General features: G+C 42.2%; 1 protein-coding gene across 1 annotated transcript in view; it reads right to left on the reverse strand.

The window, feature by feature from the left end:
- The window catches only part of gria1a (glutamate receptor, ionotropic, AMPA 1a), a 66,932-nt gene that overhangs the window by 34,236 nt on the left and 6,392 nt on the right, over positions 1-26,304 (reverse strand). Inside the window, 7 exon segments of the mRNA XM_076739543.1 lie at positions 2,644-2,754; positions 3,551-3,655; positions 4,655-4,822; positions 5,383-5,541; positions 8,430-8,483; positions 11,962-12,146; positions 15,968-16,207. Of these exon segments, the coding sequence (XP_076595658.1) occupies positions 2,644-2,754; positions 3,551-3,655; positions 4,655-4,822; positions 5,383-5,541; positions 8,430-8,483; positions 11,962-12,146; positions 15,968-16,207 (1,022 nt within the window).

Here is a 26,304-nt window from a genome sequence, read left to right on the forward strand (position 1 = left end):
ACCAATTTAACGGACCTCACGGAAATTTTGACAATTACATAACAAGCTCTACGTTTCTTGCTGAAAGCCTCTTAAAATATCTGTACTTATTTTAATAGTTGCACACAGCAGCTAGCATGGTAAAACTAAATCTTAAAATTCCAGTCATGGCCTGGTTTTAGTGTAAAGCCATAATGGTGAAGACAGCGAGCCCGAGCGCTTCATTAAACATGTTCTGCCTCACTCCTCCGGATCTCCTGTTAACCCAGGCCTGGTCTGCATGCACAGGTTGGGACAGCAGGGATTGTAGGAGAGCACCAAGTGATACCTTTGTGTTGGCAAAACAACACGCTCCCTCGAGCAACGAATCAGTGAGCACAGAAGTTATAAGGTGTAAAAACTCTACTTCTAGCCCAGAGCCCAATAACTGTTCACACCTTATCTCTTCTCTTAGGTTCCAAGACAGAGAACCAATTTATCTTCCAAGAAAAGGGGACACTGATAGGAGATTATGTCAGAGAGAGTTATTTTAGGTCCACACTCTTGGGAGGCTCCAACCTTCGGGTTTAAATGAGGATTTTCACTTTTTTTTTTTTTCAAATTTAATTAGATGCCAATAGACTACACATTAAGTTTTCTATAGTGTACTCATAGCTCCCAACCTTTTTTGTCTAATGTGCCTGCACGTCCTGTGAAGTAGCCCTTTATCAGCACCACCTGTCGTTCTGTACAATGTGTTCATTTGAATTCATGTTGATTCATTTTAAACTCGATGTTTTTTGATTATTGCATAAATAGCTATATCCTGTGTGTTCTTATTATATGAAAGCAGATATTGTTACAAACAATTTTTTTTTCACACAATCGAACTGCCAGTGTTAAGATTAGTTTGCAAATGTACCACTTTGACTGACAGCAGCTGCCATTCATCCCTTACTTTTTAGCTATTTCAACCATTTATCCACTACATTTACCTAATTATTTGCATGCATTAATGCATTAATCAAACCAGGTTACTCACACTGTTAGCCCTGTAAACACACAGGATAAAGGCAGAAGGAGCCTAAGTTAGTCAGTTTTATTGGAGGACATTTTTTTTAACCCTCCGTTATTGAGTTAAATCAGGTATAAACAGCCGCGTAAACTGCATAGCCCCTTTATAATTAGCTGAATCGATTGTATGAGCTCTAATGGTGGGGTTTTTCTAGATTGAACCACTCACTATTGCTTCATTTTAGCACCAATTTGTTTACACTTAAGCAATTCTTTCACCCAGGTGGATAATGCAGTCGCCATCAGAAATTCCCCATATCTTAATTACAACTAAGACGAAGGCTAATGTGAATGGCTTTTCACACTCGGGTGTTTGTATTTACGGTCTGCATGGCATGAAGGCAGTGTTACCTGATGATTCACATTGGTCATATCATATCATATCATATATATTGTTTAGCTGTTTCTTGCTGATGCTTCAAGGTCCCTGACTGAAAGCTTAAAAAGATCGCACAGATTTTAGAGTGCCAATGCTTTTTTTTTTTTTTACTATTCTGCACTGTCTCTCAGCTCCATCCCCTCGACCCAAGCCTTTATCTGGTGAATGGTAAGTTTCTCTTAATACATGGTTGAGATCTTTTACCCCATTACCCCTCAAAGTGGAGCTCAACAGCACACACTGCCCTGCTAGACCTGAGACCTCAGCTAGTTTATCTTTTTTTTTTTAAACACATTTCATCTATATATTGGATAGCTATATCAGCGACAAGTCCAACAAAATTACAACGTGGCAGTAATTCCCTGAGGTAAAATACATTCCCACTTGAAAAAATATACCATGAGTACAAAAGGAACCAGTGTTGGGCTCCAGGCATCTACAGACATCCCAGTATGCTCTGATATTAAATTTTCAACAAGATTCAGACGGTGAGAACATCCTGTACCTGCAAAGATAAACTACCATCTTTATTACCCTCTGCTGTATGTCAGGCAGGTATTACCAGCCATGGTCCTTTCTTTTGAGAAAATGTCATGATAACCTAGCTGCCGTGTGAGCTGAACAGACTGAATCTTTGCTGCCATATTCTTCAATCTTCACAGAGTCCGGCAGCTCTGTGTCTGTTATGTAGGACAGGACACTCAATAACAACCTGGCCAAGTCGCGTTGAATACCAGGACCTTGACATCTGAGCCAAATAAAGAGTATGGGAGGACAGAGAAAGGAAGGACACACTGACACTTCACAGAAATTAGTGGTCTCCAGTGCTATTTGGTTCCATGTAACACTTCAAGACTTTTGTTAATGTCACATTGCACATGGGGTTGTGCCGTCCTTGAGCTACCTTTTCTACATATGATGAATATGTACATTGGAAGGCTGCCATTCAGTGTCCTCAAGACAAAATTCTGCACTTGTATTGCACTAACACAGTGATTCTGATTCTGGGCAGGCACTAGTCAGACAGACAGAAGTTAGCAGAATAGAGTTGGGAAGTGAGGGACGGGAGGGAGATAGAATCACAGATGTCTGCTGAATTTTTTTTTCTGGGGCCTGAACTTTTAGCAACTCTATCATAAAAGAAAATGAAAAATGTTACCCAACCTTTCTCTGTCTCTCCCATCTCACCAGGACCACAAATCCCTCAACCTCTCTATTTTACACTGGCTTACCAAGATAGTGGTGACGATGTAAGTTCTGTTCTGCAGGCCGTAAGTCTCGTTGCTGCCTCTCATGAAGCTGGCGGTCGTGACGTACTTTTCATCTTCATTCCAATAGCCAACCTAAGACGTGGAGGATATGTGAATGGTAAATGGACTGTGTTTACAGAACTTTTCTAGTCTGGTGATCACTCAAAGTGCTTTTACAACACAAGTCTGCATTCACCCATTTGCACACACATTCATACGAGCGCTCTACCACCTGAGCCACAACCGCCCATATGTATGTATATGTATATATATGTGTATATATATATGTGTGTGTATATATATATATGTGTGTATATATATATATATATATATATATATGAGACATGTTTGGGAGTGACTGTAGAAAATATCATCGGACGTGATGAATGTTACCTGAAGCAAGACTGTACTGTACATATAATTCAGAATAGAGTAATTTTAACCACTATTTGCGTTGAGTTTAACATGTGATAGGATGTTTTTCTTTAATCAGGAGTGCAAACAACACAATATGGTACTAAATTCTTCTTACTATAAGATTTCTCTTCAGTGTCTCGTCTACCAGCACCAGTTTTTCTATTTGTTTCTGTGTCAGACAGTTTCCTTCATTCAGACTTGTATACCGACACAGTATATCATAAAAATATCACATTGCTGTTCATTTCACATGTTAAGTTGAGACAACCAGAGATATTCAGGATTTCACACAAACACGACGAAGAACTTTTTTTACTCCCAAATTGTTTGTTTAGCGCATTCTTCAATGTAACTCACAGGCGCAGACCTTTCACAGGAATATTCCAATAATAAGCTGGCAAGCACACTTTCTCAACAGGGTATTTGAGCAAGAATAAATATCTTAAATTGGTGCCTCAGGCTGTGGGCTTACCTTCTTCGGTCCAGAGGGCGCCAGTTCCATGACGCTAACTGTGTAGTTGGTTCTGCGGCCCTTCTCATTGAATTGAATGTGACCAGTCAATCCATCTATACGGACCTGTAATGGAGTCACAGATATTGAATTAGTAACTCACAGCCATCGACTTGCTCGGCAGATGGATAAATAATGGCTGCTATGAGGCATGTTATTCACACAGTCCATTTTCTTCACGTCTGTGATGGCAGCAGGCACTTGCATGTCAGGTTTACATGCGGTGCATGTTAAGCATAGGTTGCACGTGTTTGTATAGTGCTCATTTGTGAATGTCCACTGTGCCTGGGTTCCTACAGAAGTGAATGACAGACGGTGTGCGTGTATGTGTACAGTGTGTTTGTCTTGGCTGTGCGATGGAGTTAATTGAGCGAACACGGCTTCAATCTCCAGTCTATCCGCAGGCAGATGGCTAGATTGACTCTGAGCAGGCCTCTGCACAGCCACTCTGCAGACAGAGCCTCAGGCTGCACACACACACTACACACACACACGCAATTACATGTATGTCCTCACAAATAGAGTACAGTGTATTTATTGTACCTCCATATATCCATATGCATATATATGTAAATTCCAGCATAAATAAATAACGTATTTGACTCTGATATTTGACACATTGATTGTTTTGATTAGCTGTATTTATGCAAACATAATTCTAAATATAAGACAGTAATTGTCCTTGTTCCTCGACATACACGCATTTCCGAGTGTCTGTTTGTCTCCGCAAGTCTCACGGTCAGTCCAACATTTCTCTTTCCATTGCCAAATATTACATTTCTAGACTCAATTGCTGATGTCATATTCCATGATGATCACGGCTGAGTGCTATTGCCTGCAGGTTTTGTTTACTAGCCATGATGTCACATTTGATACTGGAGCGCTCTCCTACGACTTAATGTGAACTTTACACGACAGAATGAGACCTAATCTGTTCAGCCAGCCCCAAATCAGGAGCTGTTAGCCAATGTGCCACTCAAGAATTTGTGCAAGTGTGTGTGCGGGTCTATGGACGTGCATGCGTGCGCACACATTAGCGTGTTGCTAAATATGCTGCACGCAGACCTGCTGCAAGGCTCTCTGGATGTCTATGCCCTGTCCCCAGGGAGCTGGTGGGTTGGCAAGACACTCTCCAGCGTTGCCCCTGCGAGAGATGTCTATCCTCTGTCTCCTTAAATTCTGGAAGGCGGTCGACATGACTTTCACCCCGTCATATGTTAGCGCGCCGGTGTACTGTAATGAGAGAGCAGACAATTCAAACAGAAGCAAACACAGTAATGAAAACTGAAAAGGTCTTGACTGAGGAGAGCAACGAAAAAAAAATTACACCCAATGACATAATGTCTAGAAACCAAATAATTTCTTGGCCCTCTAAAGCACAGAAATGTTTGGATTTGAAATAAGTCTCCATCTCAGCTGGTTGAACAATTGTTATGGCGAAAAATCAATAATCATTTAACGGTAGAAATCCTAGATTTAAATCACCAGTCTCAGGTAGGATCAAGGGGTATCTGTCCACCGAATTTAATACAAAACCTTTCATAACTTTTCGCAGTATGCTGCTGACAGTCACAAACAATCTAACTGACATGGGAAATAACAACCCTCTTGGTTGGTATCCATAACCTGAAACAGATAATCTGTCATCACAACTTCACCAGAAATCATGATTTAGTTCATGTTACTTTAAACATGACAGAGAAACTGTATGACCTCCTGTATTAATGCTTAGACAGATGAAGGAAAAGAAGAGGAAGAGAAACAGGACAGATCAGACAGCAAAGCAGCAGTACTTTGAGTCCACTCTTTGGCATTTTGGAGTCTTTGTTGTCAAACTCCATCCACTGCTGGACGACACGGCTGACGCTGGGCTCAGAGTTGTTGACGAGCTGGAAACCGGTGATGTTCGCCCCTCCTTTCCTCAGGTCTGTCAGGTCAATGTCCAGGAAACCCTGAGACAGGAAGTGGACAGAGACAGAGGTGAACTGAGAAATACAGGTAGGAAAGAGATATATGTACATAGGCAGGAATAAAGTTAGGATTTAATTCACGTGCACAGTGCATGATTACACAGACTGCATGCAAACCAGAGTCCTGAGGGGACTTCACAGACATTCCTTGCAGTGGACATTGTACCAGATTTGCCACAAAGAGAAAAAGAAAAGAGAGAGAAACGGAGCAAGTCTTGTATTACCATGATTTCTATCGTGATGTTAACCAGAGTTACAATCCCACTTCTTCGACTGCTCACACTATAAACCCACCATTGAAAATATCAATGATAATGACAGTGATTCAGAATAAGGTCATGAGCATGGGAGACGGTCCCAGTGAGGCTACACAAAGACCCTGTTGGCATGAAAACTCATTTGTGACAGGCAGTTCGGTTGTCTAGTGCAGTGCAGGCATCACAAGACAAATCTGAGGGATCAGTGGTTCCACATCTTTCTGGTCTTTGACCCCTTTAAACAAATCAATGAATGCTTGAAACCCCTTGTCACAGGTGACTCCTCAGAGTGGACTTCAGCTGTGAGCAGTGGTTCATTATATATAAATCATATATACAATGGCATGTGCGTTTGGGTATCCTTGGTCAAAACGTGCTACTGTGAACAGCAAAGCGAGTAACAGATGACCTGATTTCCAAAGAGCATAAAGTGAAAGATGACATATTCCTTTAATATTTCATGCAAGCATATTTTTTTATTTCTGTCCTTTGCAGTTTCATAATAGCAAAAAAGGAAAAGGGCCAGAAGCAAAAGTTCAGGCACCCTGCTTAGTAACAGCCCCTTTGGCAAGTATCACAGCTTGTAAACACTTTTTAGCTACGAGTCTTTGAATTCTTGTTTGGGGGATTTTCACCCGTTCTTCCCTGCAAAAAGCTTCTAGATCTGTGAGTTCTTTCTTTCTCTGATTGCAAATTGAAAAATCATTTTACACTAAAAATGATTCATATTAAAGAAAGAAAACACCTTTTTTTTTTTTGGTTGAATTAGTGCTAAACGGCGACGAGTTTCAGGAAGCCACAAGCTGGGGTCTAGTTGGCACCTGGCATTAGAGGTTAAATCTGCAGAATCCACTGCATTGTAGTGACTATTTTTAACTCTATCATCAAAAGTGAAAGGGTTAATAGCATAATGAAAATAACAAATCCTTCTTTTTCACTTAGAGAGGTTATCCCATTGAGCAGAATTCATCTCTGTCTTTCCTGAGGGGCAAGAATGACGAGAAAGAAAGAAAAAAAAAGAAAACTCATTTCATGGCAGGAGCAGTCCAGAGCTAATCTCTGATAGACTGAGTCCTCATAGGCTACTGTTAACAATGGCAGGATCAAAACCTTATTGGCTACTGTGAACAATTCAAGGGATGCCTCAGGCAGAGTAGAATGGAGAAAGAAGCGATTTACTGTAATGGTATCTCCTACTTGTATTTTTTTTTTTCCCAGAACTATTTTGTGGAGACGGCTTTTTTTGTCAGAGAGGGAGAAAGGCAGAGAGTAGGAGAGGCAGATTCGGTCCCTCCGCAGGCTGCCTGTCAGCGTGGGGAGAAGAAGAGGCAGACAAGTGGGAATGGGTGGAAGCAGAGACAGAGCAGGAGACAGGGAGAGCAGATTTGTCTGTGATTTACAAGCAAACTTTTGAAAGGTGCCCTCTGGATTGTCTTCTGTTCGCCAGGCATCTGTCTGACAGCGTACACCTTTCCTTTCGTCTCTGCTCTGATGTTTGTTTCATGTCATTTGAAGCTGCGGCTCTCTCCTCTCTTGGCCATATGTTGCTCTCAAACTCTCACTGGTTTACTCTCTCTGATCTTCATAAAGACAAATGGCCGTATTTCTCAGCTGAACAGGCCGAGTTGTGTCTTTTTTCTGCTCCATGTATGAGCTAATGCAGTGCAGTGAGCTGAGGAGGTTACTATAGAAACTAGCCGTGGACATGGAGGGGGGTATTTCTGACAGAAGTATTAAGTATTAACTCAAATTCTCTTTTCTTTTCTGTATCGCACCATGCTCCCTTTTTCAGATTCACACACACAGCTGCAGATGTACACAAAAGTAATATATCAGGGACATTTCAGAAAAGGTGCAAGGACAAAGAAAAAAAAGCCAATTTTTGGGTAAACCTTTTGATGGACCAATTATAAATTACTGTGGCCACTTTGCATATCAGCTGTTATTAATGTCCAAGCCTTATCATTTAAAATTAAATCTGGCAAACGGGCCAGACAAGGGAGATTGAGCCAATCTAAAAGTCTAGCAGTGAGAAATTGTTCAAGCCAGCAGCTGCATATTAATGCTGTTATTACTACGGCTTCTGCTGATGTCAATTTTCTCTTCATTTGGTTGCATTTAGTGAGTCGAACAGCGCTGTAGGGTCTACATACCGTTTGCGCTAAGAAAATGGCAGCAGACAAGGAGATCTAATGGATGTAAGCTTGCACACATTGGCTGCTTGACCTTTTTCGGTCTCTGTGAGTCTGCAAAGATTTCCTTTTCTGACTGTCACAAGTTTCCTGCTCGTGCTTTACTGTTAGTCTACTACTGTGCTGCTCTGTGTCTGTGGGTTTGACAATTCAGAGAACAAATATATGAAGCGGCTGAAGAGGAAAATGGGATGAGAGAACATAAAAGACATGAAACCAGATAGTTTTAGGCAAAAATGTTCAACACATGCAAGTCTATTAAACTGGCAATAAAGTCATGAAAGCCTGGAATCCTGTTAAAAGCCACATTTGACAGTAATGCAATATGAATGAGGTATGAAAGTATGTAGGCAAGTATGTGGAAACTTCTCAATGAAATCTAAAAAGATGAAAATGCTATGATGTAATGATGAGACCTTACCAGGTTAGCCAGAATGTAGTGGTAGCTCTTTGCATTCTTGCCTTGTTCAACAATCTGGAAGACAAGGTCAGAGGGGAGATATGTGTGTGCACACCTGAGAGAGGGAAAGGTTTTGACAGTGTCTCAGCAGTATACCTGGTACAGAATACAGTACTTGACCTTGTGCAGAACAGACAGAATCGGAGAAAGGTGACTGAACACTGAACATTCAATATAACACAACGTGAGCGTCTTCACAAAGATCATTTAATACATGAGTAGAAAGACAACATAGAAACAGATAACCTACTCCACATATCCTTTCCTTTCCTGCCCTGCATCCCCAGTGATGAATGGTATTACTGTGGCAGACATTATGTACTTCAGGGCTGGCTAGACACCCACTCCCATGAAAACAACCACATACTGTCTATCACACACAAGCCCACCACTGATATTATTCATATGTTAAAGAGCAGCAGCGAAATTGATGAATTCACTTAAAAATGCAAGAAATGTATTATTACAAAATCAAAAATGACTTTGATCTGTCATGAATATTGCATTCAGCCATCTATTTGCACATACATTACTCCATACTGTACTATACTTGCTTCCCTCCTCCTCCTCTGTCCTCTGTTCCCTCAAGAGCTCTGGTTTGATCTTTGATCAAATATTTAAATAACTTATAAAACAATGATCTGGTTCTCTGGAACTCCAACATGGTCGAACAATATCAAATCAAATAACGAAGTCTGTCAGCGCTGAGCTGTGCCACGAGCCCCTGTCCCTCGCCCAAACTCTATGTCTCTTCTAACTGCAGGTGTCGCAGGTCATTGGACCACCGAGGGCCAGGACAGTTTGAACATCATGGTGAGAGGTGTAGTGCAGTGCCAGAACTGGTTTATTTATAAAAGAAATGGGCAAACTGGACACCTCTTTAACTGACATTTGAATGTATTGTAGGATGACAAGAAAAATCCCGGTCACGCCGATGGCACTCAAGGCAAACTGCCTAGTTTATGCCTAAATAAAGAGCCTGCTGCACTGTACAACAAATATGTGTGTGTATATGTGTCATCACAGCATACTGTGCAGTCACATAAAAAAAGGCTGAGTGGGATGCTCATATTCAAAGCCATGCATCCAATTAATGGCCTTTGCACAGCGGATAAGAGTCTGTTCAGGCCCTAAGCATGCCCTCACACATTTTACACTCCTCTACCTCTTGGTGAGCTTTTTCCCTCCTATATACTTCGGAGAGTGTACTCATTTGTTCATGTGTTATGTGTGTGTGTCTGGAGACGCTGTAGGTCATGACAGAAGGTGGCATTTGTTATTAATGGTGACCCCAGCACAAGGCGGGCCCTGTAGCCGAGCCGCGGGCAAGGAAAAACTAGAGGGAAGGAGGAGAGACGCACACTGGCGCTGACACCAATACACCCGACATGGGGGAAAACACACATTACTGCCACAGTGGGCCGTCAAATGGAAATGTTTTGGATGTGAGTAGCTTTTTAATTATACATGCAAATCTGAAGAGTCATTCAGAGTTCAGCCCCAAGAGAACAGGTCAGTTTTTGTGTCTCTGTTGGAAAACACACTCTGAACCGTTTCTGAGGTAGCTCGTCTGTCACGATGAATGTGCTCTGAGGAAACCGCATCGACGCTCAGCTTATATGAGAAGTCACCCTCAGCATACTGTCAGTGACATTATCCTGAGAAAATCTGTGTACTGTATCAGATGAGTGAGATGAACACAGGAGCGAGTTTAAAGGGCAAAAGAGGTGCGTGTGTGTGTGTGTGTGTGTGTGTTTGCCATTGTTTGGGTGCACAGGCATGGCAGTGTGGAGGCAGGGAGCAGATGTGGGTGATTGATGGTGGCCGTCTGCATGGAGAACTTCTCAGGCTCAGCTCCTGTAAACTGGTGAGAACTGATGCAATAACCTTAAGTGAAGACACAGGGCCATCAATAACATTCACACAGAGCAGCCACGGCCTACACATACAGATGGGGACTGTGTGTGTGTGTGTGTGTGTGTTAACATCATTAAAGTGTGTGTGTGTGTGTGTGTGTGTGTGTGTTTTCTTATAAACAGCATCCTAGAAAAGAAAAAAATCTGACAGAAAACCAATAAATCACACAAGTGACATCAAGAAGGAAAACAATACAAATGTGTGGATAGTTCTGGAGATAAAACTGCTCGAAGGACTAAACTGGTTCCAGGTGTGTATACGTGCGTCGTTAACTGACCCCCCCCCGTTAGTTATGGTTGCACATATGCAACTTTCGTGGCAGACATGTTGACTTGTCATAGCAGGGAAAGCACAGGTGAAATAAATGTTGTTAATGATGGCCAAATTCTATGAAGTGTCCCTGTAAACCAGTGAGCACCTGGATGCTGAAACTGGCTCATCTAAATGGAACGCACTCAGCTTTAATGCTATTAGTAACACCTGTGCTTTTCCTGCTTAGACGTCCCAAAATACCTGCTGTGAAAAGGGTCTTTAATACCAGCGACAGCGACCAGTGACAAAGCAAGCAAGTCAAACGAATTTTGACACTGGGTTGGTGACTCGTGTGTCGCTATCTAACATTTCTTGTCAGTGCTCGTCATGATTGCTGACGTTATCTTGCCAGCCGCGATTGACATTGTGACAATCCGTCCCCGACTGATGTGGATTAGGGAGCAAAGTGAATTTATTCGACTTTGTTTTGACAGTGGAAGAGTCAGTAATGACAAATGTCTCACGTGGTGAGGTTTAATGATATTATCCTCTGTGTCCAATACATTTTGAATTCATGGTTTGTTGTATTCTTCATCAGTAGTTTATAGTTGTAGATGGTAAATCATGAGGTATTTTTGTAAGTTTGGGTCCCGAGGCGAGACCAAAAAATAAAAAAACCCCCCAACATTTTAATGATTGCAGCTGACGTCAGAGCAGACAAACACTAAAGCTCCACATACAGCGCTTCAGTGCACAGTAAAATCCAAAGCTTGACCTTCCATGCTTGGTTAAGGTTGCTAAGCAATGATTGGATGACCTCTGTTTGGTGTAGCGAACAGTCAATTACAATGCCACATCCTTTTCCTTTCAGCAGCACAGAGGTGAGTAAGCGATGATCCTATCACAGAAGAACTTCCGACTCCGAATGTTAATGGCGCGTTATTTATCTCTGCTGTCCTTGATGCCCCAGGAGTCAAAACACAGATCACCAATCAACCCCCACTTTCCACTCAAATCCCCTCCTTTCTCTTTCCGCCTCTCTCCTTTGTTCATCTGTCTAAAACATGCACAACCTTGTTCTGAAGTGTGTGTTTTTATAACATATTTCTCAGGAGAAGTCCTTTAAACTTAATATGCCGGCTAATTTCACAATGAGTTTGATATTAATGAGGGTAAATTCACTGATTAACTTGTAAAATTTGGTGCCAATGTGCGACAGACAGTGTGGTTGTATTCTGTTGTGAGGTTGCAGTCTTAAAGCTGAAATTGCACAAAATCATTACATAATCCTCTATCACTGCAAAAACAGTGAAAAGCTCTTTACCTTTTTAAGGATGCCAGTGAGCCTCTCAGTCTCACAATCGATGATAATCTGGCCCTCCTTCCTCTTGTCCAAATCCTGGAACACTTTCAAGAAAGAGGCCTCCGTCATGGTCTCCACATTGACTGATGTCACCAGCCAGTTCCTCTCCGCCGCCGTGTCCAGAACCTTCTGCAGCACTGACAGGCCTGGGCAGAAGTGTGGAGAAAGGTAAAACTCAGGTTTTTTTGGGGGGAATTGCAGAAAGTAAGAAAAGAGAAACTCTGAGAGCTAAATGTGTGGACATTTAAAAAGTTCCACAAAGAAGTTTAAGATGAATGAAGTAATAAATGATTAGTTGGTAGACCACTGCGAGCGATCCTTAAGTGTCTATATTTTATCAGGCAACATGAGACAAATTGTGTGCAGGTTAATCTTATACTGAGTGTAGTTACATTATGAGCTGAAAGATAAATTGAAACAACTTGAGAACAAAACAAAAGCCATGCAGCAAACCAAGCTGCTCTTCACAAGCGTATCCATCAGAATCTCCCCTGTATCTTCAGTGATAAAGCACAATGAGCGGGACAGTTCATTAAGCACACTGACGCGTACAGGTGTGCTTTTCCAGCTCGTACAGCGCCAGGCTAAATAATCACCACTTTCACGCTAACAAATAATCAGGCCGTGCATCATCGCGGATGACACGCTCACAGCCAGCTTTACGTCCTCTGAGCGCCAATTACAGGTGGCGCTACTCAATTACGCTGTCACCGATATGCTGCTGAGACACTTGAGCATCATGGAGGAAGAAGGTAGAACAGCCAGTGTGCTAAAGGCTCATGCTAAGACAGGAAATAAAAGGCGATTAAAGAACACATTGATCTTGAGCTCTGATTTACAATCTGACTCACTGTTGTACTCATTTGCTGCTGGCCGTAGACCAATCAGATTCCTCTTGAGCTGGCAGCCACAGTGGTTCCACAGAGTAAATAAAGCAATTTCACCCGCAGCAGACTGGCAGCCATTACCCAAATGAATTATAGCAATTACAGAACTTAGAAATGTAAACTAATACATGATGTAGCTGCATTTGTTTTTCTTCCACTAAAGATGACAAACACTGTTAAAGCCACTGTGTGCCTGCACATGATGTGTTTTCATGTTCACATATTTCATGCACACTGAGCAAATGTACAAATGGCTTATCTGCAAGAACAACACAGAGCCTGTCAAAAGAAGGATGAGAAATGCAGTGACAGCCTCTGATGGATGATTGCCTGGCCCTATTACAACGCACACCAGCTGCTCTCCAGGCAATTCATGCTGCCTATTTGACATCAGGTCATCAGGAAATAAAAAGATGGATGGTGTCTCACCTCCACATCTGACCACAATACAGTATATGTAAATAAATTAGACACAGACAAAAATGGCAAGGTGGTAAAGGCATCACTGGAAAGGTAGATGGGGACGTTGGCGCCTTTCATGGTGTCCATGTCCTTTCCATTCTCTGCTGCTCATGAGTGAATAATTGTAGTCCTTGGTGTTGACAGATTTAATAGAGGCTGTGAGACTGATGATAGGCATGGGAACACAGGAGGCGGTTAATCATGGCCGCGAGTAAGGCCAGTGGTCCTGAGGAGAACGGACAACTGTCTGTGCATGGAGTCGAGTCCCGGTGTCAGCAGAGGTTTCAGCACCATGGACAGCAGCATGCAGCGCAATCTGGTCCAGCAGTCTGAAAAGGACGCTGCGTCTCACTCAGGCTGTGCAGTTCTTTCGATCTTTTTTAAATATCTTACATCTTTCCTCACTTCATCATGTGCTTGTATATTTATTTGTTAATTCTGTGTTATGTACATTATGTTCCAGCATTTCAGCATACAGCTGGGCAGCAGTCAACAGGGGCTAAAATTAGTGCTTGAATCCCATTAACACTTAGTGTAGAGAACGTTCTGTCCTGTAATGTATTAAAGAGAGATCTGGAGTTTCCCCTCAATGCTATCAGTGTGGCTGAACTATAACATTTCTTATCTTTTCAAATATGGCATCTGTTCTTCATTCCTTCCCTGCTTTCTTCCATCTTTTTTTTTGTCTCACTCTGTTTACATTGAATATCCTTTCGCTTTTTTTAACTGTGTGGCTGATGCACCGCTATAAATCAGAGCCGGCCTGACAGGGAGGCTCGTGAGACTGGCCAAGGTAAAAATGGTCTTCCAAAGGCATCCTGGAAGAGAGTAACATCATAATGGAATCTGGCTGTCATAAACACCCTTCTGGCCAGAGGCAATACATGGAGACCTGGGCATGAGGCAATCGAGAGGAGAGAAAATGACACTTTGAGGAAACCATTTCCTGAATATTGTTTATGATGGGTTTAATGGGCTATCAAATTTGTTTTCCTTTTCTTGGTTTTAGAAAATAAAAATGAGGGGCACATGGCAAGACAGCAAGACACAATGTTGATAGAAGTAATCTAGAAATTCGTGAGATGCTAAGAGAGTGACAATGCATACGGTATATTTGTATGTCCTTGTCCACTTCAGATAATGGATTAAGACACTTTTGAAAAAAAAAAAAAAAACTGAAATATAAATATATGCCAAAGACAAATATATCAGAACTTTTGAACTTTTCATAGCCAATAATATGTCAAAGTGTTTTAAAAGATAATAATCTTAGAATAAGAATAACAAAGAAGAATAACAATATATTTGAATGAAGTATACACACACACACACACACACACACACACACACCAGGAAAATTTTTACGATTTTTACAGGCTTAAAATAACCCTGTAGGAAGGTTGATATAGCAGAGTATCTGGACAACAGAGGATTCCTGATAAATATTCCACTGGCTATTTCCCACCCCTCAATCACACAGGGCTGACCCTGCACACACACATGTGCACACACGCACCCAAAAGTCTGAGTGGCTAATGAAGGGATCAAAGAAGATAAAAAAAATCTGTGAGACGTGTGGCGCTATGGCCATCACGCATCAACTGGGCCAGAGACTGCTGTGAAATCTCCCCTGTCACCGCTCAATAGTGAGCTTTGCAGAGTGACATGATGGCATCTGTCTTTTAAAGCTGACTTAAGCCTGTTTGCGTCTCTCACGCAAGTCAAAAACATGAGCAGATAAAAATTGCAGTCAGCTTTCATACTGCATGCCTGCAAAAGTTGCATGTGCAAAGAGGGCACACATGAATTAAGTGTGCATGCTTTTGGGAACACACACACAAACTATACCCTTCATGGTCATGCTCCAAAACCCACCACACCTGGGCCAGATGGCATGGCATTATGGGAATGGTATAGTTGACTGGCTACAGAGGAGAGGAAGAGAAGAGGGAGAGAAGGAAGCAGGAAGCTGACAGGTATGCAGCTTTCTTTCTGCCTGCCTCTGTGGGACTCTTATTAAAATGTTTAAATTGAATGCTACATCACTTTTTGTGTCTGCCCCCCCCCCCCCCCATTGTTGGCATGCCACAGCCAAAAGAGACAGTTGCAACACGGGTTACTGCTGAGGACGACTCAATGAAAAGCTTAATCTTTTGTTCTATTGTGTGATTTATCTGCTAGTCAGTGCAGGTCAGTGTTTCTTTTCTGTGTTCTCTGTCTGCACAAAGACGGCGGTCCAAAATAAATGCTCTGACTGCTCATTGCTGCACAATGGGTAAGATTGACCCTGTTGCTGTCGCCATGGCAATATGAGGACGGCTAATGGTGGTTGGTTTAACAACTGGTTCTGCCTCTAACCGTCATCATGTCCATGCAGTGCAGAGGAACTGCTGTTTCCCGTAAAGACATTTTAATTTATGAAACTCTAAATGTTGATATTCAAAGGTGAATGAGGCTGATAATGCCTCTAAGATATCTTTTATGAAGAATAATCAGTTGAAAATTGAGAAAAACCTACACATATGCTCCTATGGCATGTGTTTATCACACACTAAAGATGATGATGTCTGATATACAGTGTGACGTGAAATTAAATAAAGGGTGAGTACGTTTCCTACCTGAGTCAGAACTGTACATGTAGACAAACTTGGTCCATCCATAGTGGTCGATCACTCCCACCAGAGCGTCCTGGAGCTCAGGCCTCAGCTGGATGACAAACTGGTTGGCCGTCTCTATGGGGAAGGACGGGGTGACGAAGCAGACGTGCAGCGCTCCACAGAAGGACATGAGCATGTTGACTGTCTTCCGGTCATACAGGCCAATGATGGCGTACACGCCCTTGGAGAACTGGGAGCAAACTGCCAGACAGAAAAGAGAACACAGGGAGAGGGCACATGAAGACAGTTAGACTCTGAACTAATTAGAGGATAATGGAATATTTCTGTTCAACTGAGGAAAAACTCCTGTTGTAAGTAAAGTAAAATTCGTAAAATTCGCAAAAAAAATAAGTAAAATTAAGTAACAACTGTTGGATTTTAAGCACTGGAAAACGTAAGCTTCATACAATAACTGCAAAAAACAGTTCACTTTGTACAATGTAATAACACGTCTTCTACACTCTAAAAAGGATTGTAATGATCTACTATCTGTTATAGACTTGCTCATGTAGGTGAGACAAAGATGTATTGAATTAAAACTAAAATGATTAGTCAAATAATCCGTCAACTCCAGCCTCTCCAATGTGAAGATCTGCTGCCTGTACCCACCTTGTATTATATTAAATTGAATATTTAGCTATTTATTCATAATAAGCTATTAGAGGACAGGGCCCCTGGGCTAATGATGTTCAGTTTCACTATTTTTGATGAAATAGTGAAATTAATGAATCTGGATCAATGAATCAGATGAATTGATCGTGGAAAAAGTCATAAGCTGCAGCCCCATATTGAATTAAATTGAACTGAACTGAGTGAAATTGAATTCTAGATAAAGTTAAAGTTTTCATTATGCTTTCATTTCTATTGCTGTCTATCACCCAAACACGCAAATGTATAAAGAGAAGCTGTCTCTGATGAAAGCAACATTAATCACAGTTTCTTAACCCTCTCATTAAAAACTGAGTCATCGCACGGTGCTTTTGAATTTTCAGTTAGAAACAGCTCAAATAGCCTTTGTCCATTCTGCTACTCTGTGGCATGTTTATGCAAAGCTGGTCAGTTTGTCCATCTGTGTACAACCAGTCTGTGTCTGAGGAGGAGGTGAAGGCAGATTAGGAGTAAAGAGGTTAATCAATGCATCCCCGGGGTTCCATTGACATTTTACTGGCAGCAGGAGGCGGTTTCCATCTCTCATTTGCTTTCTCCCTCGGTCTCCCCATTCTTCCATTGTCTGTCCATCACTCTGACTTCCTTCACACTCTCTAATATCTTAAAATAGCTCATTTACGTCTACGGTCTTCTCTTTGGAAGGCGTATCCTCTCCGTGCTTTCAGCATAGCATGCTATCTTTGCACTCGCAAGTCTGGCCTGGGCTATTTTCTGCTGTGGCAATGGGTGGGCCTTACTTATCTCAGTATTTACCAAACAGATTGAAGCCGCTGCCTGTCCCCGCGCGAGGGCCAACTCACTGCTAGGAGCTGAGGGAAAGACAGAGAGAGGATGGCCCGCACCCAAAACGCCTAACCTGTCACAGACCTGCACCCTCCGGGCAGGCACGTGTGTGTGTTTGCGTGTGTGTGACGGAGATAGAGGGAGAGTGTGAAAGGGAGAGAGAGAGAGAAATTCAGCGGTATCACATAAAAATACATGTGCACACACATGAATGCACACACACATATGCAGCCTCTAGTGCTCCAAAAGCCTGGTGACTCACCCTACTTAAAGCAAGCCCTGAAATAGACATTTTGAGCCTCGCCACACTGACTCAGTAACAGAACTATCTTTCCTTCATGGTCTGCACACGCTCTTGCTATTAAATCGACACTCTCTCAGCTATTGCTTTCCTTTCGCACACATTATATTTCCCGTTACAATTTTCTAGGACCAATTTCGGCGTCGGCCTCCCTGTTCTGCCTGGATAAAAGGTAATGAGAGCTTGTTTGACTTTTTGTGCAGCGTCCCATTACTCTGCCCTGCAGCAGGTTACCATGTTTCACTGAATATGAGTCATTTCTCATACCTACAGTATGTCTGTCTGACAAATGCAGCCATGTGGCACGGACCTCCTGCTCCGAGCTGGCAAAGAGAACCATGTGCTCGTCTAATTCGACACGAGCATGACACAGAACATTAGTGCAACTCAGCGGTCTCAGGTCTCGTTTGGATAGCGGTATGGAGGAGCGGCATACTGAGTGTGTTTGTGTGTGTGAGCGGCTTGTTAGCGCTGCTCCACATGTGTAACGACATTTGAGGTAGGGTTGAGAGACCTAAAGTGATCTTAAAGACCCAGCAACACCTGTCCACCCTGGCACTCCGTGTCTCCTCGCCACAGTTACAGCTGCCATGGTGGCAGGACTGAGGTTGCCTGGGCAACGGTCTGCTTCTCTGGCAGGGATTACAGTAGCTCAGAGCTGCGAAAGGACTTTTGGAAGACGAAGTGGGAATTGTGAGTGTTTGGACATTTTGTCATAATTAGGTTTCCCCTCAAGGAATTAGCAAATTTGTAAAACTGACTTGGCTCCGCAAAATCCTTAGACAATGTCTGAAATAATGGACGATTTGCAGGACATTTCCACTGCGCTGCATTTTATTTACACTCAAAACAAACCTTAATCATTTCCAAACGTCAACACAATTCTTCAGTGTATGCATACAGATGATGCGCGAACGCTCACTGTCTCTTGACTTTATATTTGCACTCTTTTGAAACTTTTCCTATGAATGAACAACAACTTGATTTGCATTTGGCGTGGCCAGAATTGTGGGCCACAGGAAAAGAGGAAAACTCAAATCCTAAAGGGACTGATACTCGCACAACAGGAGGAGCTGTCAGAAACAACTCATGCAGCTACTGTCTTCCCTGTTCTCTGTTTCCTGTGCCTTGCAGCTGTTCCTCTGCTTAGCATGAGCCAAATATCAAATGACAGACGTGTCTGTGCCGGCTGCACAAAGAGGGCGTGTTTTTGACAGTTGCTCCTGCATCTGAAGTTGTGGATGATGGGAGGGCTGCTCGGGGTCGGTGGGCAATGCTGCATCCTTCATACTGGCCATGAATGTTTGGAGCCCAGTACAAAACCACACAGTGCCAATGTAACATCACTGGTTCATGCTTACAAATAAAGCCTGAGTTTGACTTGATGAATACATTCATAATGAAGCTGTAGAGAATAACACACCAGCAGCCCTACAGTTATAACAATGATGGATTTTAAAAGATTAGTTTTCAGTCTGCACCTTATTTGACACGAGTTATGAATCAAAATGAACAGAATCCATAAAATATAGACCGTGTTTTTCACTTGTGCACAAGGAAGAATATCCTGATATTAAAATGAGACCATTTGACTGGCCAGTATGTAAATACAGGTCAATTTTTGCTAGATGTATTGGCCAACTGCATCAGTCAAGGTGCCCTTGTGCCTGGTACCTGCCTCTCAGCTGCTCCACTGGAGCTGCTCACTAACCCGTGTACAGGCCTGTGGTACAGAGCAGCTCCTTCGTGCGGGTGTGTGTGATTCTTTTTTCAATTGCTCTGCATTACTTGATATGTCAAACAATAAATAAATAAATACAATAAAACTAAAATAAAAATCAATACAGCTGAACTGAATTGTATCGAATAGAGTCACAAAACAATTTTTTCATGCATTTTTGGGAAAGCCAAACCATAACCAGGTTTCCAAGAATCAATCTAAGGACAGTATTTTGGGAGTGTTGGCTCAGTAAACACAGGTAGTCTGGACTCATGGGTTTACTGTGACGGCGTGCAAACCACAAACTCTGACAGGGATGTTATATACATTAAATGCCTCCACAAACACACACACGGAAGGAACACCGAGTTTCTACTATTTTCCTCCCCTGGGACTTGCATGCCATTATCTTGTGCAACATTAAGGTCAGCATTACAGAGGGAGTTTCACAACAGCAGGAAGCCGGGTTCAGCTGCAGGGAGTGTACTGATTGGAGGGTTCTTGTTCAGCCATCCATAAAGGTCCTTTTTTAATAGAGCCAAACTACTGAGGAATGACATGTCAGGTGACGCAAAATAAGACATCCGATTAAGGTACTCATCTTATCCACTGGTCAATTATACGCAGTTCTCTGTGTATTTTTACTGTGAAACTCTAAAGAAATCTGTTTTCTAAAGGTATGTCTTTGCCCATCTCTCTCTCTCTCCCCTCATTTACTGTTATCTCTCTACTGTCAGCTTTCTAATAAAGGCATAACATGTTCCTTCAAAGTAATTATATAGAAGTGAAAAAAACTAGAGCATTTATGAAAGCAGGCTTTAAATTTTGGCCGGCATACAGTTTCTTTATTGAGCTGGCTCATATTCACAAGGTATGCTATAGTAGTTTTCCCATATGGACTTTAAGGTATCCTTTTGAAAGATGAGAGGGATGACAAGAGCAGGAAGGTTCCTGTCACATCAGGCAGTAATATACACCACCTCCACAAGGGTGAGGGGTCACTCAATCAACCACAGAGCCCTTTGAGGGGAGATAAACACATCTGACACCAGACACTGGAAGACGCACACAATCATCCTCCACTCAGCCACCCATGGCTAATAACTGTCAGATGATGTGTGTAATAAAAAACAGAGAGCATGTTGTGGTCCCTCTGGTCCCATCCATCTTCCAGAGAGCTAATCAGCTTTGTTAATGAGAGGCAGAGGAAAAGAAGTCTGATTCATACATGGGCACATTCAGAACTTTCTAAGGGTGGGCACACTCCAAGCAGCCCCCTCAATAACCCATCTCAATAAAAAAAAATGTCTCACTGGTTTTGACAAGACAGCATCTTGCAGACAGCTTGTGCTTGTGAACAATCCCTCAGGTGACGGGTGGGGGTGGCCTACTACATGAGCCCTCCAACACAGCATGACTCACACAGTGCAATCAATCCCCTACCATTCAGAGGACAGGGACCCAGGGGACCGAAACGCAGCACAACGTGGATCTGCATGAATGTCTCCAGACATGACTGAGTAGGAGGGTTTTACTGTGAGAACAGTTTTCTCTGTGATCTCCTGCAAACGACTTGAAATCTATCCTGGAGGAGATTATTCATTCAGTGATAATGCATCAAAGTAGTGCAAGAGATAATTTCATCCAAGCTTACTGTGTAATACTGAGTCAAGATACGCAAAACAGGTTTTAGAGGTTTTTAGGTGGGGGTTGGCTTTGCCTCACTGCCTTTCTACCTCTCTAGAGTACCCACATGCCCCATGGAGTGTTGCACTGAGCTTTAGCTCCTCAAGCTTAAGGGAGATTTACTACCTGTGCAAAAGCAATAAAACTGTGTTTATGTCAGTGCTGTTAGTGGTGTGTGTGGCAAGAAAGAGAGACAATAATAGAGAAAAGGGAGAAAAAGAAAGACAGGGAGTCGATGCAAAAGTTGGGGTATAAGGTAGAAAGGAGAAAACAGCGAAAGAAGCCAGACAGGAAGATACTATTCTCTTGAGCTTCCACCGCCAGGGACAGCAGTGATCAGAGCAGCTGACCAGCCAAACAGATCTTAGATTAATGTCGGGGAGTGCTGGATACTCTTGAGAGATTACATTAGTTGAAACAGGGGTAATTGAAGGTTAATAAGGATGAGCCAAAAAGCAAGTGTGTCTTGAAAATGTAGGTGAGGGCGGACAGAAGGCAAAGCTGGTTGCTGGAGAGGAGAAGAAACAGAAGCATTAGTGTCTGTGAGAGGAGATGATAGGGAGACTGCTGCGAACAAAGAGAACAGATGCCAGCCTAGCAGTGGGAAACACAGGGACCACACGGCGAAATCTAGATTTCTCCTATTTTCTCAAAGTAATAAAACAATGGCACCGCATCGCCTCATTAAATGGGTAATCGAGGGTGTGAGAGCACTCCCCTCAGCTCCGAACATATCTCCCCCTTCCTGCGCCTCACCCTCTAACCCTTTCACGCTAGGCCATTGTCTCTCCTCCTCGCTGTTTCTCGCCACATTTCCAATCTGGTTTGCTGTGGAGCCCTGCCGCCTGCTGAATAAATGCTTACCTGGGCAGCGGGTCAGAAACCCAACCCAGACCCACTCCTGTCAGGGGGTATGGAAACTCCAATTATCTCCTTAACAATCATCCCTTCGCAATTATCTCCCCATCTGCGTATCAGTGTCGACAGGTGCAGAGGGACAGTCCTGCTCACACACTTTCATTTCCCTTCCAGAAGAAGTGATGGAGGTGGATATGTGGAGCACGAAGAGGCGAGCACACAACCTGCATGCTAATTCATTAGGAAGTATTGTATAAATAAGCAATTGTCTTTGACAAATTCCAGCCGAGCCACTGGGAAAGGAAAGGAAGTGTTCATTATAGCCCTGAGCAGAACCTTTATTTTCGACCAACGACCAACTAGAGGTGCAAGTAACGATTACTGTTACTGCGGATAATCTGTTGATTATTTGCGTGATTCATCTGTCAATCCAAAAATCTATCCAGAGTATTGCAATACTGAAAAATTACCAATAATTCCTGATCCCCCACAGTGACATCTTCAAATAAAAGCAACAATTTCTTCATTTGAGAGGCTAACATTTGGCACCACTGCTTGAACATTGATTTAAATGAATAATTGATTATGGATAACATACAACCCCCAATTCCAAATAAACAGTATATAACCCTGTCCCTGCAAAAAAGCCAGGACATTGAGTAAAACATAAATAAAAACAGAACACATTCATTTCCAAACAAACTGCATTTACTGACAACATTTTTCCTGAGCCCTTGTTGTAATTTCCTTGATAAAATAACCTCATTCCATCCTTTGCTAAACATGTTCACCCCAAAATCAAATGCACAGTCATAGCATAACATAACCAGCCCTGTCGATCTTTGTATTTCTGTCTGTGTTGAAGTGATATGCATGGGGCCTATCTTAAGAGCAGTATCTAAATCATTTGGAGGGTGTTCTCTTTTTCCAGCTTTTCCAAAACCAAGAGCACAAAGTATAAGAAATTAAACAGAATGTTTTTTGCATGTATTAAATGCATGTATGGCTAACTGGCTAACTACCTAATAACATAATGTAGGGTTACTTCCAAAGCCAAGAAGCATGCCACATCAACGACATCACCAGATAGTATTTAGAAACCAGCTTTTTCCACAGTCACATTCGCCTCAAGTCAAAAATCCTTTGATTCAAAAATTTGCATTCAAAGTTGTAAATCTGCAACTGTTATCATTACAATACTAATAATAATATAACAAACTTTATTTGTTAAGCACCATTCATAGAGGAATTGCAGCTCAAAATGCTTTACAAGAAAGAAACCACAGGCACCGAGTGAGCGCACAGGAAAACAAAACAGAATGGACCTAAAAACAGATAAAAAAAATTATATAAAATAACACTGAGATAAGAATAAAGACACTCCATAAAACCACACAATAAAATATTAAAATATAGGTAAAAATAAAGTAGAATAAGGCAAATCATTATAAAGTGAATAATGCCATATTGATAGTTAATGTATACTGTCTTATTGTCCACCCATAATTACTAATTATTAATTATTACTATTTGTGTGTGTTTTTGTTTTGTTTACCTCTTCAACTTTCAGCAACTGTTGCAGGTCTGGTGTCATGGCAAGGCAGTGATTTAGCATCTGCCCGGCAGTGCAGATGACAGCAGCAGTTTTGTGCCGTCAATGTAAGAGCAGTTACACTATGTCACACTGTTAATACGCTTGTAGGCTTTGTTCCTCATTAAAGTACACAGAAGCTCCTGAGATGTGCTGCATGACAAAAGAGGGCTTCTGTCTTTGCTGCAAAACCATGACAGCTGCCATCATCCGGCGCTCGTCCCTCCACCCCGCAGCACAAATCCTGGTCCTCATCCCCTAACACATTGTTTTCTAATTGCCAGCCCCACATGTCTCAGCTCAGACCTCCACGTCCCAGCTGCCATTACCTCCAGAGACGACAGATTTGTTTTAAATACTTGGTGAGCTTGCATGAATGCAGAGAAGGATTCGGAGCAGGCTTAGAAAGACAATGAGGAGAACAAATAGAAACAGAGTGGACGCCACCATTAGTGATGTGTGTGTGTGTTTGTATGGTGGATGAGAAGCGTCTGTGTGATAAAGACTGGTTTCTTGTCAACGCAGGATTCTCAAACCTCAAGGGGCTGGATGGCGATTGGGATTACCTTTATGTGGCAAGCGCTTCTCAGAAAATGGTCAGAAAGTGATGAGATTAAATCACAGGTTGCTTATTTCCTCCTTCCCGACCATTTGTCTCTTCCTTCACCCCTGCCCCATGTGCACGTCCCCTCTTCCTTTTTTCTTTTCTTTTCTTTTTTTTTTCCTTTTGGAAAGCAACACAGGCACACACAACGCACAGAAACAATATCTATCCCCCTTCTGCTCCTCACTCTATCACTCCGCTGCTTGGGGAGCAGTTTTGGCTGATCTACATTGATTGCTATGGGCCATTCTCTATCCCTGGCGCTCTGGAGCAAAAAAAATCCAAGCCTTCTCATTCATCAAACCAGCACCTGCCAGACTACAGCCCAAGAGAACAAACGTCAGTTTCTTTTCTTGTTTTTTTTTTTTTTTTTCTCCGCCATTCTCTTTGTTTTCTCCTCAACAAATAACTGTCATGTCCCAAAGAGTCAGGAGGGAGGGGTGATCTGTTTTTTGTCCGCCTTTTTCAATAACACACTGAACACTCTGCAATCCGTCTGAACATGCATGCACTGTGGAAGTCAGTCACCACAGCTGTACCTCAATGACTGACACAGTCGCTACACAATAAAATACAAAACCCCAGAGCCTCACTGACACAAGCCAATGGGTCCGGGATTGTAGCTTAACATCCACCCCCACCCTCTTCTTCTTAACACAAACTGTATCCTGTCTCAGCTGGGATGTACGGAATGGTGGCGTAAAGGGGGTCTATATAAGAAATACAGAAATAAAGGTGTCTGAGAGACATGTTTCTTTTTTAGCTCCTCCAAGCAGATCGTATACTGAGCTGAGTATTTTTAAGCAGTGCTTAAGAGAGTCAGTTGAATTGCTTTTTTTTCTCTACATGGTTATTATTACATATTTATGCTTATAACTCCATGGAGTGATAGCTTTGGATGTGTTGCATTGAATAATACATTAAATGCATCTGCTCGAGCTCTGCCTCTTGTTAGCTATTGTGCGTGTGTGCAAGTGTGTGACCACAGAGTCTCACATGCCCGAACACTTTTCTATTTAGCAGTCGGAGCAAGAAACTGCTCTGATGAGGAAAACTCAAGACAGGTGAATGCAGCAGACGAGAGACACATCAGAAAGCATAATGTGGGGACAGCTGTTTTTTTTTCATGCATGTTAAAGAATAGTTTGGTTTATTTGGGACTTCTTTTTACAGTTTTGGCCATCTTTTTGGTTGCGATAACATCTTTCTCAACTTACTGAAGCAATCGCTGAGATCTAGAATGACGCTACATTGCTAAAATGAAGTCAAGCAGAGAGAAAGCTGAATGTCCTGATGTTTCTTTTTGAGGAGGATCAATCCTACTGGTGTCCATAGTTGTATACAGCATTACACTATCAAACTAAAAGCTGCAGCACTGTTTTTTCTGACTATTTCCTGATTATCTACATCACACCTGTGACATCACATCCTATTTCTTTGAGTTGGGCAATTTGTCTTGTGGAAATAAAACTTACAGCCCTACACCATCCTCTTTGATCAATAGCTTCATACATCAGACACCATAAAAATATAGTCATAACTATAATGTTGTTCATTATTGACAGTGCATATCACTGGCATCACTGATATTACAGCCTGTTTCCAACACTGCAGGACTTTGATTTACCACCAACATTTGTCCACCTGTGGACTTGACCTCTACCTGTACACTCTCACTGTGACATAGACCTACATATATCCCATCAGCCAATGATAATTCATATCTATCTTCTAGGTCTGCACAGAGGGAAACAACCCTCCCCCTCTCATCTCTGCCATATTGATCCGTTGGGCAGGCCTCTGTACTCAGTTCATTGATCATGGCTACCTCATAGATCCTCTTCTAGTCCTCTTTAACCGACCTTCAGAGACCAAGGGAAATAGTGCTGCCTATATTGCAGTGACAACCCAAATTGTCTTTCCCATGAACACTAATTAGTCTTGATGAAAGGTTTATTATCAGGATGGCTGAACTGGACACAAAATCAAACGCAAGTAGTGACTCACAAACCTACATGTATGTCTAATTCAAGATTCCAGTTGGAAATGTTACATTTTGTTGCTAGGTGCAATATCTTCAAGACAG

This window comes from Chaetodon auriga, chromosome 9, assembly GCF_051107435.1.
Source record: "Chaetodon auriga isolate fChaAug3 chromosome 9, fChaAug3.hap1, whole genome shotgun sequence".
Lineage (NCBI taxonomy): Eukaryota > Metazoa > Chordata > Actinopteri > Chaetodontiformes > Chaetodontidae > Chaetodon > Chaetodon auriga.